Source organism: Phalacrocorax carbo, chromosome 8 (assembly GCF_963921805.1).
Source record: "Phalacrocorax carbo chromosome 8, bPhaCar2.1, whole genome shotgun sequence".
Classification (NCBI taxonomy): Eukaryota; Metazoa; Chordata; class Aves; order Suliformes; family Phalacrocoracidae; genus Phalacrocorax; species Phalacrocorax carbo.
The window spans coordinates 1,937,669-1,953,163 of record NC_087520.1 but is presented as its reverse complement, the minus strand read 5'-3'; the positions used below and the strand labels follow the sequence as shown (position 1 = coordinate 1,953,163).

General features: G+C 40.3%; 1 protein-coding gene across 5 annotated transcripts in view; it reads right to left on the bottom strand.

Annotated features, from left to right (window-relative positions):
• The window catches only part of AFF4 (ALF transcription elongation factor 4), a 54,052-nt gene that overhangs the window by 373 nt on the left and 38,184 nt on the right, over window positions 1–15,495 (bottom strand). For 4 of the 5 annotated variants that reach the window (XM_064458256.1, XM_064458258.1, XM_064458257.1 and 1 more), the window contains 9 exons: window positions 14,274–14,511; window positions 12,012–12,109; window positions 10,150–10,213; window positions 9,863–9,999; window positions 9,394–9,465; window positions 8,616–8,709; window positions 7,453–7,496; window positions 6,434–6,654; window positions 844–5,835 (listed from right to left, as the gene is read on the bottom strand). In XM_064458256.1, coding sequence (XP_064314326.1) covers window positions 5,717–5,835; window positions 6,434–6,654; window positions 7,453–7,496; window positions 8,616–8,709; window positions 9,394–9,465; window positions 9,863–9,999; window positions 10,150–10,213; window positions 12,012–12,109; window positions 14,274–14,511 — 1,087 coding nt within the window. In that variant the 3' untranslated portion in view covers window positions 844–5,716. Of the gene's footprint in view, window positions 1–843; window positions 5,836–6,433; window positions 6,655–7,452; window positions 7,497–8,615; window positions 8,710–9,393; window positions 9,466–9,862; window positions 10,000–10,149; window positions 10,214–12,011; window positions 12,110–14,273; window positions 14,512–15,495 lie in introns of those variants that run through there. The other variant, XM_064458259.1, reaches the window with a different exon arrangement.

Sequence of the window (15,495 nt, the reverse complement as noted above, 5' to 3'; positions counted from 1 at the left end):
TTAGAAAGAGGGAGCAAACAAACTGATAATACTGATAGCATTTTCCATATCCTAAATATATCCAGTGATAACTGGAAGGAAAAGTATTTACTTTTAATCACTTTTAATCACTATTTACTTTTAATCACTGCGTAAAGCAATGTCCTAGACTGACTTTTGCCACTGAAGTATCTACTGTTATTAAAATAAACTCAACAAAATCCTGTTTTGACCAGATACGCGTTAACTCGGAGGGCTGAGAGAAACAAAGCCACGCTGGAGCGGAAAAGCATCAGCACGCCTAGGACACGAATACTGAATGCTCCTTTCCTTTTGTTAGACACAGAGCGCTCGGAGATAAAAAAAAAAAGAAAACTCTGCTTAAAAATGCATTCCCGGGGGGAGAAAGCCCACGCAACAGATACAGGCACAGGGTTTTTGAAGTTTAATACAGAAAATCTATTTGATATTTATTAAACTTAGTTTCTCCAGTTACAGTTTTGCATTGTACAAAGCATTTTAATGACACAGTAGTTAAAAAGATCTTTACAAATTGAAATGTGATACCCTTTTCTCCAAATATTTTAATTGCCATAAATTTGTTTAAAAATACACATTAAACGCATGTTTCAGACACTAAACTTTCTATAATCTCAATACCACAAAATACATAGAATATACTATACAGATGTGGAAAAAATCTAGTTAGTATATAATACTTTGCTCACCATTAACAGCTTTATTACGTGAAATGCACATACTGACTTAGAAATCCTAATTTTGAGCCCCAAAGTACCCTTTGAAATTTCAAATGTATTGCAACAAATAAAAATCACAGTTTGTTTTTTTTTGTTGTTGGTTCCCCCCCCCCCCCCCCCCCGGTTTTGGTTGAAAACAGATGCCTAAATATTTCCATAGAAACAAAAATGTAACACATGGACTTGTCATGTACAAAGCATAAAACAGAGACATCCCGGTAGTTACTAACAGTACCTTTCCGTGTGACTAATAAGGGCTTCATTTATAAGTGACAGGTTAAAAGTTACCTTCCCCCACCCACAAGCCCCCCTCCCCCAAAGAAAAACCCTTCTTCACCAAATAATAATTTCAAATAAGATAAAGGATTTTTAATAAATATATAAGCATTTTATCCTCCATATACAAAATTTCTTAAAACAATTTAAAAGGGGGACCAGATACAAATGTCAGGAACTGTGCTTGCAAAAGTCATGCCTGGTCCTTAGAGTTGAGTTTTCAGGTGTGTAATGCCAATGCAGCCAAAATCGAATGCTGCAGAAGTACTGTGCACCCAACGACACCAACCGGGTAGGGTTGCATATAAAAACCGAAGACAGGGAACGCTGCGCTCCAATTTGCCCGCGCCAGCTCCGTTAGCAGGCGCGGAGGGTTACCACAGGAACGGATACGCGTCCGTTCCGTTTCCAGATGGAATGAGAACGGGTGGAGCGTTTACGCAAAGACAGCCTACATCAACCCCACGCCGTACCACCGCCCGTCAGACGGCTCCGGCTAGCGCGTGCGGGTGAAACTCGGCTGAGAGCCGGCAGAGCGCCCACGCTGCCCAAGGCCCGACCCAGCACAGACCGGAGCTGCTGCTCTGCCGGGCTCGCGCCCAGAGCGGAGCTTAGCGACCGTCCAGCCACCCCTTCCCTCCCTGCCTCCCCCCCGCCCCAGCGCTGCTGTCTCCAAACGGCATCACGGCAGCAGAGACCGATTCCTCGAGAAGTCACGGAGCTGGACGCGCATCACGATTCCCTGATTGTTCGAGTTCACCTAACCTTCCCACTTAAGAAATCTGTCTCCTGGATTGGGTCTGGAGTTGTCTGAGTTGGCTAGCAAAAGCTTTGGCTACTCTTTAGACTTGAAGACGTCTAGCATTAACTTCGTCGCTTGGAAACACAGGGTTTTCCGTAACACTGATTCATCAGATGGAGTAATTTAAACCCTGACCAAAGTATTTGTCAGAAATCTAAGAATTTGGAAGTTGTTTTACTCCCCAATGGGTAATTCAAACTTGACTTGCTCAGGCCCTTTTGTATCTGCCTTAAGAGAAACACTGCAGTGACAGCAAATATCTGTTAGGTAAATGAAATATTAAATACAGCACAGGTAGTCTCTCTTTCCAGTAGTTTGCCATTTTGGCAAACCACATAATTATCTGCCTACGGCTTTATTTTACTTGCCCCAGGCAAGCGCTACATTATTTCCATAAAAGTACTGACTCTCTGTATGTTGGGGCCATTCATAAATACATTTCAGGGCATTTATTATTTTTTTTTTTGTTATCACAGCAATCAAGCCTCAGCAATCTAAAGGAATATACATTGCACTCCTGTATAATATGCAAGATTTATCACCACTAAGATGGTGATTCAGCACTCAATAAATAATATATCAATATAGTCAGTTGCACCATAATCTAAAAACAAGTATAACATATACTTTGGACAGACTGAGTTCATATATATATACATATATATTAAAAGACACATACAATACAAATTGCATACTGCCATCAAAAGCCAAGAAGAGCCGTCCATACGCTCTGCTTTATGGCTAATAGTTTCAAATCAAAATAAAAAGTCTCGGGCTGTTTTACTCTGGCGTCCTGAAGATTTGCTTATAATTATAAATGGTTGCACCTTATCACCTAGGAACCTGCACGTTTGACAGCAAATTCAAATAGCATTGACAGCTGAGCAAGCCTAGTCTGATTAAGCCATTTTTTTAAGATTCACCAACTGGGACCGCGTTCAGTGAGGGAATTAAAATTACGGCGCTGATATGTGTTTAATATACGACCGTCCAGGGAATCATTTAGGAAGCCAGGAGTTCGGGATTCCCTCGCTGTGAGTCACTAGCGCGACCTGCATCGGTAGGGAGGCGGCACGCGTTCCCACTGCCGTTGCGTGGAGGTACGAAAGGACGGGACTAGGCCGGTCGGCCGCACTTCGACGGAGGGGTGGAAGCCTATCGCGAACCCGCGTTCCTTTAGCTATGGAATCTGACAAAGTGCGTAAGTTTTCTCTCGGAAACAACGGTAAGTCCCAAATTAAGATATGCTTTTTGGACTTGCGAAGTTAAAATTTATGTGTTTGAAATAGCCACAGATGCGTAAGGCATTTCTTTTCAATTAAGACCGCTGCATATCTCCCGTACAGACAGAAGACCTGGGACAGCACTCTAGAGGATATTTTACTACTCTTTAGGTGGGACACTTTCAACCAGCTCAGGTCCACATTTTGACACGATGTAAAAAGTCTTCCGGTCACCTGAAGACGATTTTTTAGGATCCACTGATCTAGGGATAAGCGATACATTTTTAAGAGACCAATTTAGCGAGACACCAAAAGGTATTTGTGGGACTCTAGTTAAGGAAAAAAAATTCCCAGAGATGAGACCATTCCTGCTAGCAGTAATGGTAACTGTGCACAAAGGAGCAAGCCAAAAAACAGCCATGCTGGCTAGTGCAGCACTACACAAAAAATAACCTACGAATGCAACTTCTACGAAGGTTTTTCTTTTTTTTGATATAGCGTCAAAAGTGTGCTAGGCACTTTAGAGTATTAAAGGAAAAATAGTTGACAGTGTCCCATTAACCAAGATGCGGAGTTTGAGGGTACAGAGTTCTGTCTCGAACAGCAAACACTAACAGAAACGTGACCTCGCACAGTGATTCAATAAAAAGGGTGCTCCGACAGACCTGAAGAGTAAATTCAGCTATCATGGAAAAAGTCACAGGTCTGTTAACCATGTATCAATTCGTACGTAGCAAAGCTTTTCTGGAAGTACAAAACACGCTGGAACGCAAAGGAAGCTCTACGAATATGCAGCTACCTTTTAGTAGGTTACTAATTTGCAAAACTTCTAAACTCTTAAAGCCCATAGGACATACTGCAGTACTAAGTAGCGTAGAATTCTATTCCTTCTCTTGAGGTTGCCGTGATTTTGGCACTTAACTACACCTACACAAAAAATTTAGTGCAATCATTTTCCTGAACATGCACGTTCATATCTGGTACAGAATAAAGGGTTAAATGGGAGAGAAAACAAAGCAGCATTCCACAATCTCACTCCAAAGGATCCAGAGTTTGACTCTTCAAAAAGGAGACCACCGCAATGAGAAGTCAGTTTGTGTGACAGACGCTAGTACTTTTAAAAAGGAAATGGAATTTTACCAAAGTACTGCAGAAGACCACTGCATACAGTATTCCTGGTCCTGCTGTAAAACATCTTGTAAACAGTTCATAAAATCTTCATCTAAAAGTAAGGCATAAGGCACACCAGACATGTTAGGGGCACTAAGCAATACTGAAAGCAGTAGCATTTTAATCCTTTTACTCAGACAAGCACCTTATGTGGAAAGGTACTTTGGTTTACACTTTTTGAGAGCAGTCAATTGCGACTCCACGAACCACTTCTCTTGCACTGAGTCGCTCCCTTGCAAGCGAATATTATGCTCCATCAAACATTAACGGGACCTTCATTAGCACGGGGTAAATACAAGTTTTAAATCCATTCTGCATCAAAACAGTCAGATAATTTCCCTGGAATAGCAGGTGTGCTCCCACCCCACGATGGCTGTTGCACTGTCATCCTGTAGTGTCCATTACCTATCAGACCCTAAAAGGAAAAAAATGGACCTCGATTTCTACTTAAGATTCCTCAGTCAATGGAAAAGATGCAAATGACAGTTCTGGTAGAAATTTAGCTGTTGTTGGGGTTTTTTTAACCACAAAGTTCACTGATTTTGTAAGTGTCAAAAAAATGACAAGCAAGGAAAGACAATGTATTTTAAACGAAGAAATACAAAAAAAAAAAGCACAAGATTGTCCATTTCAGAAACCTCTCCTGTATGCGTCGCACCTGTCACATTGAAGTTCATTCCTACACCATTACTTCGATATTACACGTTAAATGCAAATTACTGTAATGTTTTGTGATTGTTATAGTGTTAATCGATGTTTTGAAACTGCCTTGAAAACAATCCAAGTCAGATCCAGCTAAATACTTTTCCATATAAATTTCTTTATAATTCATTTAAATGAAGTATCTTAATACGTAGAAGAATATCTGGAACTTTTCTATTTAGTACAAATTCTGCAATAATAAATCTGTAGTTGTCATTTATTAGTTGACTCATAGGCATTAGGCATGAAGAGTATGGTGTCCCTATGCGTTAGAACCTATCAACCCTAGTTCCTTTTACAGGCTCTACCACCACAAGACATTACAGAGTAACAAAGCTCACAAAGTACTTAAATAAAGTGACTATGTTTAATTCCTGCTAAGTACTCAAAAGGGTAAATTTAGGGAAGAAATAACTAAAAACGGCCCCAAACCGGGCTTTTCAAAATTAAAATTAAAAAAATTAAAATAAATAGGATTTTAACTGACTATTTATGTATTATGACTGGAATTCCAATGATCCATCCATGATAGATCAGCAAAACTACACCTTTATATGTAGCAAATTTTAAAATATTTAAATAACTTAAAACGGGAACTCTGAAGAAGTCCGTTAACCAGATCATTTGGGATTAAAACACAAAACACAAATGAGGATGGGAGAGATGTGAAAGCATTCCTTGCTCTTAGTGTCAACTAAGCAATGTGTTATGGCAGTCTTCCTTATTGACATGACACAGTGTTGTGGAGATAGATCAGAGGCAGCGAGAAAAATGTGTTCCATTTTCCATTCCTTCAGTTCAAAATATCACTTGGCATCCAGGCGCAACCAATGCAATCCCTGACGGGTGTAACGCACTAGGTCTGTCATGATGCTCGAATTAAAAATCAGAGGGCCCATAACTTTATCCAGTTCAGCAAAGAACTCTAAAACAACAGAAACACAAGTTAAACTGTGAACGTCTCTTCATATCGGAAATATTACACCAAACTCCTCATCTTTTCAGCATGAATCTTTTAGATTAAGATAGAGAGAAGAAGAGAAAGACGGCTGAATGATGGAATAATAAAAATAAAGGAGAAAGGTCGTTTCTAAGCCATTTCTTTACTCTCTTGCAGAAGACTGGTTGATAAGAATAATCAGAGGATGGTTAAACTATTGTAAAACGTCCTTGGCCTTCCCCCTCAAACGCATATTTCACTTAAGAATTTCAGAAATGGAAATGTACCAAGTTCCCCTTCCTACGCCTAACATCTGACAGGAAACGCCACACAGATTTTTTAGTTTTTGTTCAAGGCATGGCCGGTAGGAAACACCACGCCTCCAACGCCACCCTGACAACCAAGACAACCCGCCCAAGAGATCGCTGTAATCCAAAGTCTAACCTTCCATCTCTCACTTTTGCAGAGGACCTGGTTAAGGATCCCGTGCACTGGTAACTGCAACTCCAAAATTCAAAGCCCACGAGCATTTCAGCACACTCTGGTACATCTGACGCTACAACCCACCTGTGCCAGCCCTTACCTTTCTGTTCTTTAGACAGCTGTTCGGCTTGGTCCCAAATTTCAGTGGCATAGAGGAAGTTGGACGTAACTTGGACGTAGCTGGCTGCCATCTGATGGATCCTTTGGGGGATCGTCACCGAAGACCCGCTCCCTGAAGGGTTGGCTGCCCCGGAAGAGTAATTTCCTGAATTCCCTGGAGACAGCTTTGGAGAGACTGGAGACGGCATTCCAACAGGCTTGCTGCTTATCCAAAGGAAAATATGAAGTTGTAAAATGCAAATAGATATACTTCAGTCGTACCAGGCAGTGAGATTAATACTCTCTAAGACCTCTCTTCCCACATCTCAGGGCGTGAGATGCCGAAGCACTCCCACTTCACACGTTAAGAAGTCAGGATTTGCCCTACAGCAAATGAAACACATGAGCTGGTAACAACTGCTGAGGATCCTCCAACTCTTACGTTTTAGCTTCACAGCCAAAACCTAATCACCAAACCTCATCATCTTTTAATTCAATAAAATCTTAAATTCGTTGTTTAAATAAATCGAACCTTATAGAATAATAATGAAAACAACTACACGGTAACTACGCTGCCATATTACACTTTCAGATAACACGATGCAAATCTGAAATGCCCTCCTCAAGCTCACAGGGTGATCTACCGAGGTCCGCTGTTAGCTTTTAAAGACCAGAAGTAAACTGCCAGACTACGGAACAGACAACACTGTATGTCCTTGTAGCCGCCTGAGCTTGCAGCATTAGCAAAGCTATTGTTTTGAGGGAAAAGGTGCTAAATAAAATAACAAAACTCAGAGATAAGTGACTTGTGTGTTAGTGACACGCTATCACAAGCAGCAGTCTTCCAAGCGTTTTATCAGAATAATTATGTAAACAACCAAATCAAAACATAAACCCTTTGGACAATCAGCCCAACACTTTGAAGGGTGAAAAGCTACTCTTTGAGCACCCCAGGCACGCAGTCTGCGTAGAAAACCAGCTCGAAGTTGAGAAATACAAGTAACAGTTTTTACTACTTACCTTCCTATACCAGGTGACGGTGCTTGAGAATTATTATAGGAATTCTGTTTGGGGAGAAAGACATCTGTCACCCGATTTATGTTTATGCTTTAACTCGTTACACTTCATCTGGTTATTTAATTTCTTTTAAGCAATAACCAAAATTCTGAATAATATCAAAAGTAAATTCAGATTTGAGAAAATACCCCTTTTTTACTGACAAGTAAGACACAAATTAAAGGATTATTTTAACAGCACAAAGAAGGCCACTAAATGTATACAGTATTGGAGTAGTCCTTTGTTCTAGTCATCAGATCCCACTGCCTCTTACCATAACGTTTTGGGTTTTCAGCCTATTAATAGGAAGAAATCTCTGTTATTACCAGCACTGAACTATTAAAGGTATCTCAAAAACTCGGAGAAGTCAGGCATGTGACAAGGCTGTTTCCCCTCCGTACTGATAGCTGGAGGTGTCAGGGAAAGCCAGTGACATTAGTTACTTATTCCCAAGTGCTCCTTTGAAAATCTCACTCTAGATTAAGGACTCAGTAATGTCACAAAAGTGTCGTAACAGTTTTTCTTATCTGCATCATCTTGATTAAAATAAATTAATTCAAAAGATGTGTCTCTTGGTCTCCTTTCCCTGACGGCAATTTTATATCAGTTGCAGAGGAATCTAGACAAATTCATGGGGAGGGGGTGGAATCAAACATCCCACTGGAAACAACAAAAACTCAGAAAGACCAGTTTGCTTTTGAATTAGAAGTTGGCTCTGGTGCCAGCTTTTGCGAAGGCTTAATAGCTGCAAGCCCATCTCACCCCTAGATCCTGAATTCCCTTAAGCTTAAACATGAAAGGGAAGTTTCAGCTTGTTATAGCTGCAGCAAGAAAAACATTTTTAAATTCTCCTTGAAGCCTACGCAATTTATTAAAGATGACAAGAGCCAGATCAAATCATTAATAGAGAACTATCTACGCTAGGACCAGGAGGATTACGACAGCCATACTGTCTCTTCCCAGCTTTAAACTACTCAACTTTAACACACTTTCAAAGCCCAGCTCTAAAAATGGTATATTCCAAGTTCATGTGTAGCAGTCTGAAAATTGGATTCCGGATTTTTAAGTGATGTAGAGCTTTAATTTGCTTAGGTCTTAATATTTTAAGAAAATACATATGCAATTACCTTCAGATGTTCAGTCAGAGTCTTAGAATATTTCAATGCACTTTCCTTTTTCAGTTTGAAAAGCCTTAGGTATAGTAGAGATTGACACCGAAGACTGACCAACGACAGAATAACAAAACATTTACAGTTAAAGCCAAGTTTATCACAGCTGAGCGAAGTTCAAAAAAATAGTAGCTGTGTTTTTAAAGCTTTCTCTGCCAACTCTCAGGTTGTAGGTCTACCAAACAATCGATGAGCACTTTAAATTCCCAAGGAATAAAACCAGCTCTGTGTGCCTTATGCTGAAACTATTAATTTTTAAGTCAAGAGTTTCATTTATGTTTCACTCGTGTCAGGACATACCGAGTCTACACGTTCTGCTACGGTTTCCGCTTTCTCTTCCACCTGACACCAACTGGTTCTGGTCCTCTACACCTGCTGCAGCCGTTTCATTGATCTAGTGATCTCTGCTTGATCTAGGAGGCTAGTGATAATTCTTTACAGCCAGTCCAAATTTTGACTTATCACTGGACGAATACATAGGAAGGACCCCCATCCTTTCTGCTGTTGTTCCCTACAAATCTAGTAATTTCCTTCATATTTCAAAGACATAGTCAACATCCCCTCTGCCCCAAATTACAGTAATCAGATACACAGCATTAATCTTTACGTACAGCCAAGTGGAAAACTCGTATATTTGGCTCAGAAACACCTGACAACTCAGTGTAATACAGCATTTCAGGCAGATAAAACATCTGAAATTAATCAATGCATTGCATTAAGTTCAGAATGCACATACCAAAGCACTGCTAGCCTTTTATCTGCAGCTGTAGCATCCGGCGCCAAGTAATTCTTCAGCTTCATAGTGTATCTACAAACAAAGACATTAAGTAAACAACAAAATAAATATTACAGTATCATTTATCAATCACAAAACACTGACGTTCTTATGAATTTCTAGTTTCAACTGCCTTCACCATTTCAGGAACCTCTCTCAGACCCTAAGCAAAATGCTGATCAGGTAGTAACTGGAATAATTTCGCTTCTCACGTGTTACACGTTGCACAGAGACTTCTAGAGCCTTAGCAGAAAGCATCTCAACCTTCATGAAAACACTTAAAGCCTCAGCAACTGGAATGAACTGGTAAGTGGTGCAGTTTTATAGGAGTATGAGAAGAGATCTCAAAAGCTTTAGTCGATCTAGAAGCTCCAGTTTCCAGACCTCCCTCCCACCCACCTGACTTTTGTCTATGCTTTGCAGTGCTTACTTGATTAATTCCACAGTTTCTGAATACATAGGGAACGGGGACTTGGATTCCTGAGCATTTTTCTCCAATGCATTCCCACACTCAATGAATGACACTACAGCATCTAGGTAGTACACAGCCTTCTCAAACCTGTCAGACTGAAGAGATTGGAAAAAACTTTTAAGGACAAAAAACCACCGAGGAAGTATAAGAAAATTCCAGTAGGGAAGGGTAGCACAACGGCAAAAGCAGTGAACAAACCCCCGTATAATGTGCAAACACTGGATAAGTATTGGAGGTTCACTTACCAATGCATCTGCATTATGTTTTAACTTCTTTGCTTCCTGTAAATAATGATCAGCTGAGTAAGTCCTGCAACAGAGGATACACGTTTATGGACTGGGCCCCACCCATATTGCATTTCCTTTTATGATTTGAGTTTCTTAATGTTGCCAAATTTCATGTTTTTCCGGTCTAACTCAAGTTACAGGAGGTACACTATGATAAAACTGTTTTAAAAGCCATTAAAATAGTTAACTAGTATGATTAGTTACAGTATGATAAAATTGTTAAAAGTAGTTTAAAGTTAGTTCTTTAGTTTCAGGTAATTCAAAACAGTATTTCAAGCAAATTGGTAAGTACATGTAATTTGGTTAAATTTACTGCATTTCATAGTCAAGCAAACCAAACACTTGACCAACAACAGGGGAAGCAAAAAGCCCACAAAATCTGAGGACAAATTAATCCAGCGCCTCCGAGACTGGCATTACTGAGGGTGGATGTATTTTAAAATTATCACAATAAAAAAAATGCAAAAGAATCAAGATGCATTCAGGGGTTAATTGCTTTTGCTTAGCCACCCAAGACAATCAATGCCAAGTCACTTTCATGGCTACATTAGCAGAAAGAAATCATAAAAGTGTAATTATACATCTCAATATATTAACATACTACTTATGAGTTGATTAAGGTTTGAAATAAATCCTCCCATCCACCCTATCTTACTTGTTCAAGAATCAAAGATATCTGAAATCAACATTTTTAACAGTCCACTTACAGGAAATTGATGTCATTGCAAAGGAACAGTTAACAACAAAAACATTATATACCTACAAAATTAGTTCAACCAGTTCTAGGCCCAAGAAATCCTAAAAATGTCTTCATCATAACCATCAGGTTATAACGTGACACCATTCCAAAGCACAATTTCTGTTCTCTTGGAGAAAGCTTGCACTGTGTCTTCCTGTACTTCAATACACACTCAGATTTTTAAAAAAAAAGCTTGATCTTATCTCAGTTTCTTGGCCCTGTTTTGTCTTGGAATAATTACAGAGTCCCCATAAACTATTTTGCCCTAAATGACTGACAGTGTACTCTAATCACCAAACCCACTGAACTTCCTTTTTTTTCCCCTTTAAGAAATAACCATCAGAAAAAAACAAAAACAAAAACACACCAAAAAACCCCACCAACAACCAACTCGCTTGCCCACTTCCGATGAGTTCGTAACCAGGAAGTTACTTGTACATTTGGTACAAACATAATTTTATCTGCAAAGTGAGCTTCAAGAACAACAAGGCGAGATGCCTTAAGAGCAAGCATTGTGCCGAGACCTGAATTGGCGCCAGTGAAACCTAAAGTCTGCGCAAGATGGTAAAATATTTGTTTTGTTTTAATTTCAAGATGTTTTCTTTTGACCCCGCAGGATTAAATACCAATCCCGCTTTTGTGGATCGGGGGTTTCAAAAACAAAGGCTCCTCTCTACTCTCAGTGACCACAACTCCTACTCCAGAGGAAGCGGGCTCTGTTGAGAAGAGAACAGGCAGACAGGTAGCAGCAGCGTTCCGGAAAGGTGAAAAGGACCCATCAGCATTCAAAAACAGAAGAACCCTGAGCTATTTAAGTCTACTGCGTGGTCCTTTTATGCTTGGTAGGAGTGTACAGGGCAAGCTACAGTTCCTTCTCAAGGACTGCGCCGTCTGCCAAGTAAATGGCACAGGGAGCAGTTGGACAAGCACATCGCTGCCGGAACAACGCGCTGCTCTCCAGCGTCTGAGCTTGACTTAACGTCTTTTGTGAAGCAAAACGAGGACTCTTCTCCACGGGGAACCGGCTATGCTCCGAGAGTCACACCCCCACAAAGGGAAAGGCACCTTCTGCTGTTCTTACCTATCATCAAAAACAAGTTTTGCTCTTCTTGACTTTGAACTTTCCGTGGACTGTGCAGATGCAGGAGGGCAGTTTGAGGAATTGTTCAGAATCTTTTCCTGAAAGGAAAATTGTTGCCAAATAATAAATTTAAAGAACAGTTAAATCTTCTCTGCCTACAAGAAAAGTATTTGTTGTATAAATTTCTCCCATGACTTCCCGCATTATATGCAGTAAGATCAGTTTTGCAGCTGCTTTAGCTGCCATTCACCATAGACAGTACCACAGCATCCATGAGGCATTCACCTAATGCTGGCACAGAGGTGCACACAGAGACTTAATCAAGCTCCTCACTCTAATACACCAGATCTCCATTAGAGGAAAGAATGCAGCCGAGGCTTTCTAGACACACCTGGGTCCAGGAAATCCCTCCCTCAATCTCCCATGTCACTGTTTCCAAGTCCTGCTTTTCCACTCTGACAAAGAGATGATGAATATTTTTATGATTTCTCATGCCTGTCAACCACACGCTCTGCTGAATGTCTTTGCCTTGAAAGAAGTATATTTCAGAAGGATAAGCACCTTCAGGGAGAAAAGCTGGCTGTCTTCACAACACTGTCCTTGCTCCCCTAAATTACACACGGCTCAACGTGACACTTCAGGCTAAATAACTGGCCACTAGAAACTTTCTGTGAATCCTAAATCAAATCTTTTTTAGTAGCTAAAGAGTATAAAACAACACCCCAGCTTCATGTGTGTTTTCTGCTCTCCCAATTTATCATGACCAAAGGCCATCTATATAGATGTATTTCGTAACCTACATTTATCAAATCATTGCTAACCAGAAGGATCCTGGTTGCAAGGCACCGGATCCGCACAGCAGGGTACTACCCACCGTTGTAACGTAGAAACAATAACAAAGCATGCGGTGCAATGCAGGAAGGGTATATACTACATTAAGAAAGGCATGACTATGCAGATATGAAGTATAAAGTGATAAACATCTCGCAAATTAACACCTGGCTTAGGGACATTTCTACGCTGATGAATAAAGGGCAGAGCCTCAGCCTGTCAGGTAAATTCACTATCTACAGTTCCTGGAAGTGTCTTACGCAGCCACCGATATACGCAACCCTGCCAGGCTTCTAAAATCTCATGGTATTGGCATCTGAAGTGATACAGTGCGTCTCCCGGTTCAGATACTCATTAACTCCACCCTGATGACTAAGTTACTTTCTGCCATTGCTAAAGTCTCTTTTGCTGCTTTACTCCTCCCCAAATCAATTATCCTTCCTGAACATTTTTAGACTTTGCTACTAAGCTTTTCAGAGACTGCAAATCCAGCTACTGAGGTTTAGCAGTTGCTTAAGCTACCGGAGCTTCCACAGCCTATCAGAGGTTTGGGGGCTTTGCTACAGAGCGCTTGGAGACAGCCGCACCAGCACCTGCAGCACACGTTGGCATCGCGGACAAAGGTGAAATCCCTCCCAGTTAAACATATTATGCTCAATAACTGGCTATGCGATAGAAACTGCTCATCACAGGTGTTTAACAATCCACTCTCGGATGTCCTCGCAGGCTAATTTCTGCCCAGTAATACATATTTGTACACTGATGAAAAAGTGCATTACAATTTGGTGACCCAAGAGCATCATCATCTCATAATATTTTTTAATTCCACCATCTAAATATCTTCCTAACCTAAACCTCTTAAAAAACCATTTTCTGCGGCGTTTTATAACCATGTTTTCTCCACTCCAACCACGGAGAGCGCTGTATGTTCCCAAACTGGAGTTAAAATAATCTTTCTGAGGTCCCAGTGTCACTAAATGAGACCTATAGCTTCGCACCCTAGCACTGAGTGTGGGCCAAGCTCCTGCTCTCCTTAAAAAAACCAGGGCAGGATCTGTACCTGCTCCGATGAGACAAGAGCAACCTCACTGTTCTATTTACTGTTGTGTCGACAGCTTTTTAGTGATATTTCTTATTAAAGTTGTTAAACAATAAATAAGCAGCATCACTAATCAGAAGATGACTAAACACATTTCACTAATTAACATAAGAATTTGGTGAGAATAAACATTAGTATTCCATGATCCCTCGAAAGTTATTTTCTAATTTGTAGACTTCCAAGGTACTTAAGCACTACGACATGGAACAATGCATGTCTAGAACTAATTACATTTTAACTTGAACTGCAAATTATTGTTTACATCACACTGAGCATGTCTAACTGTAAAGCAAAGTAACAGGCTTAAGGCGTTTACAGAATAAGCCCTTTACCTTGGTTTCCTTAGCACTGCTAGAACCCTTCCCCTCCGTCTTCTTTTGTTTGGAAGATGAGCTGCTTTTACTGCCGCTGCTACCGTCCTTGCTAAGGTTGCTGCTGGACTTTAAGGATGACGACTGACTGACTGTCCTCTTCCGGGACCCATGTTCTGGCTTGGAATCTTTCTGCAGGACTGGGGCAGCAGGAGACGGCAGTAAATCCTTCTCTTTAACAGCACTTGGCTTTGAGGACCTGGACAAAATGAACAAATTCAGGTTTGGGTTTTTTCCCTTAAAAACCAAAAATGAACAAACACAAAAACCCAACCACACAAAACTTTATTTTTTAGAAATTTAAATAAAAACCCAACTTTTTTTAAAAAAAAAAAACACCAAAACAAACAATATTTTTGTTGTTAGACCCAGCAAACCAGTTATGGTGGAAAAGAAAGAGAATAATCATGTCGGTGAGTAGGTTTCTATGAAGCCAGATTGAACTCGTTTTCACCATTTTATTTGTTCTGACCTGAAAACACAGTAGACAAGTTCTAACCATAAAACCACATCCCTACAACTGTTCTTAAAAAAACACCCCCAAACACTTACAATGGAAGAAATTAATGCCAGCGTTAGCGCCAGCCTGTCTGTTGCAGACTAGTCAGCCTAAGAGCTCAGAAAAAAAGATGGTCCAGATAAATATTCTCTGGAACCCAGGAAATTGGAAAGCTTTCTCAGCGTGGCCTTTCAGTACGCTCTTACCTGGGCTGTGGAGGGCTACTCTTGACTCTTCTTGGCTTCCCATAATAATAATTTCAACAGATTATCTTTGTAAAGTCATATAGTTTCATTTAATTAAATGTCCTGCAGGGAACCGCACTGGCAATCAGGCAAGTATCAGAAATAACAGGTAAAAAAGCATAATCAAGATAGAAATGCATCCGTTTGTTCTCCTAACAAACAGTATGACACTGTTTAATTCAGAATGGGCAAGCACAATTTCTAGCATCTGATGTGCTGCAGCTTCTCACATATTTGTGATTTGGCAATTACTCGCTATACAGCAGTATTTGCCATGACATAATTATACCAGTTTTCGGTTTCTTGATCTGAAATAGCAGAGTTTTAAAAGGCAGTGGAAAAAAAAACAGCTTACTCTTTCCTGGGGATTAACACCGACCAAGAAATAAGTCAAACAAAAGCGTAACAGAAATTACAGAAATAACATACAAGCAAAAGA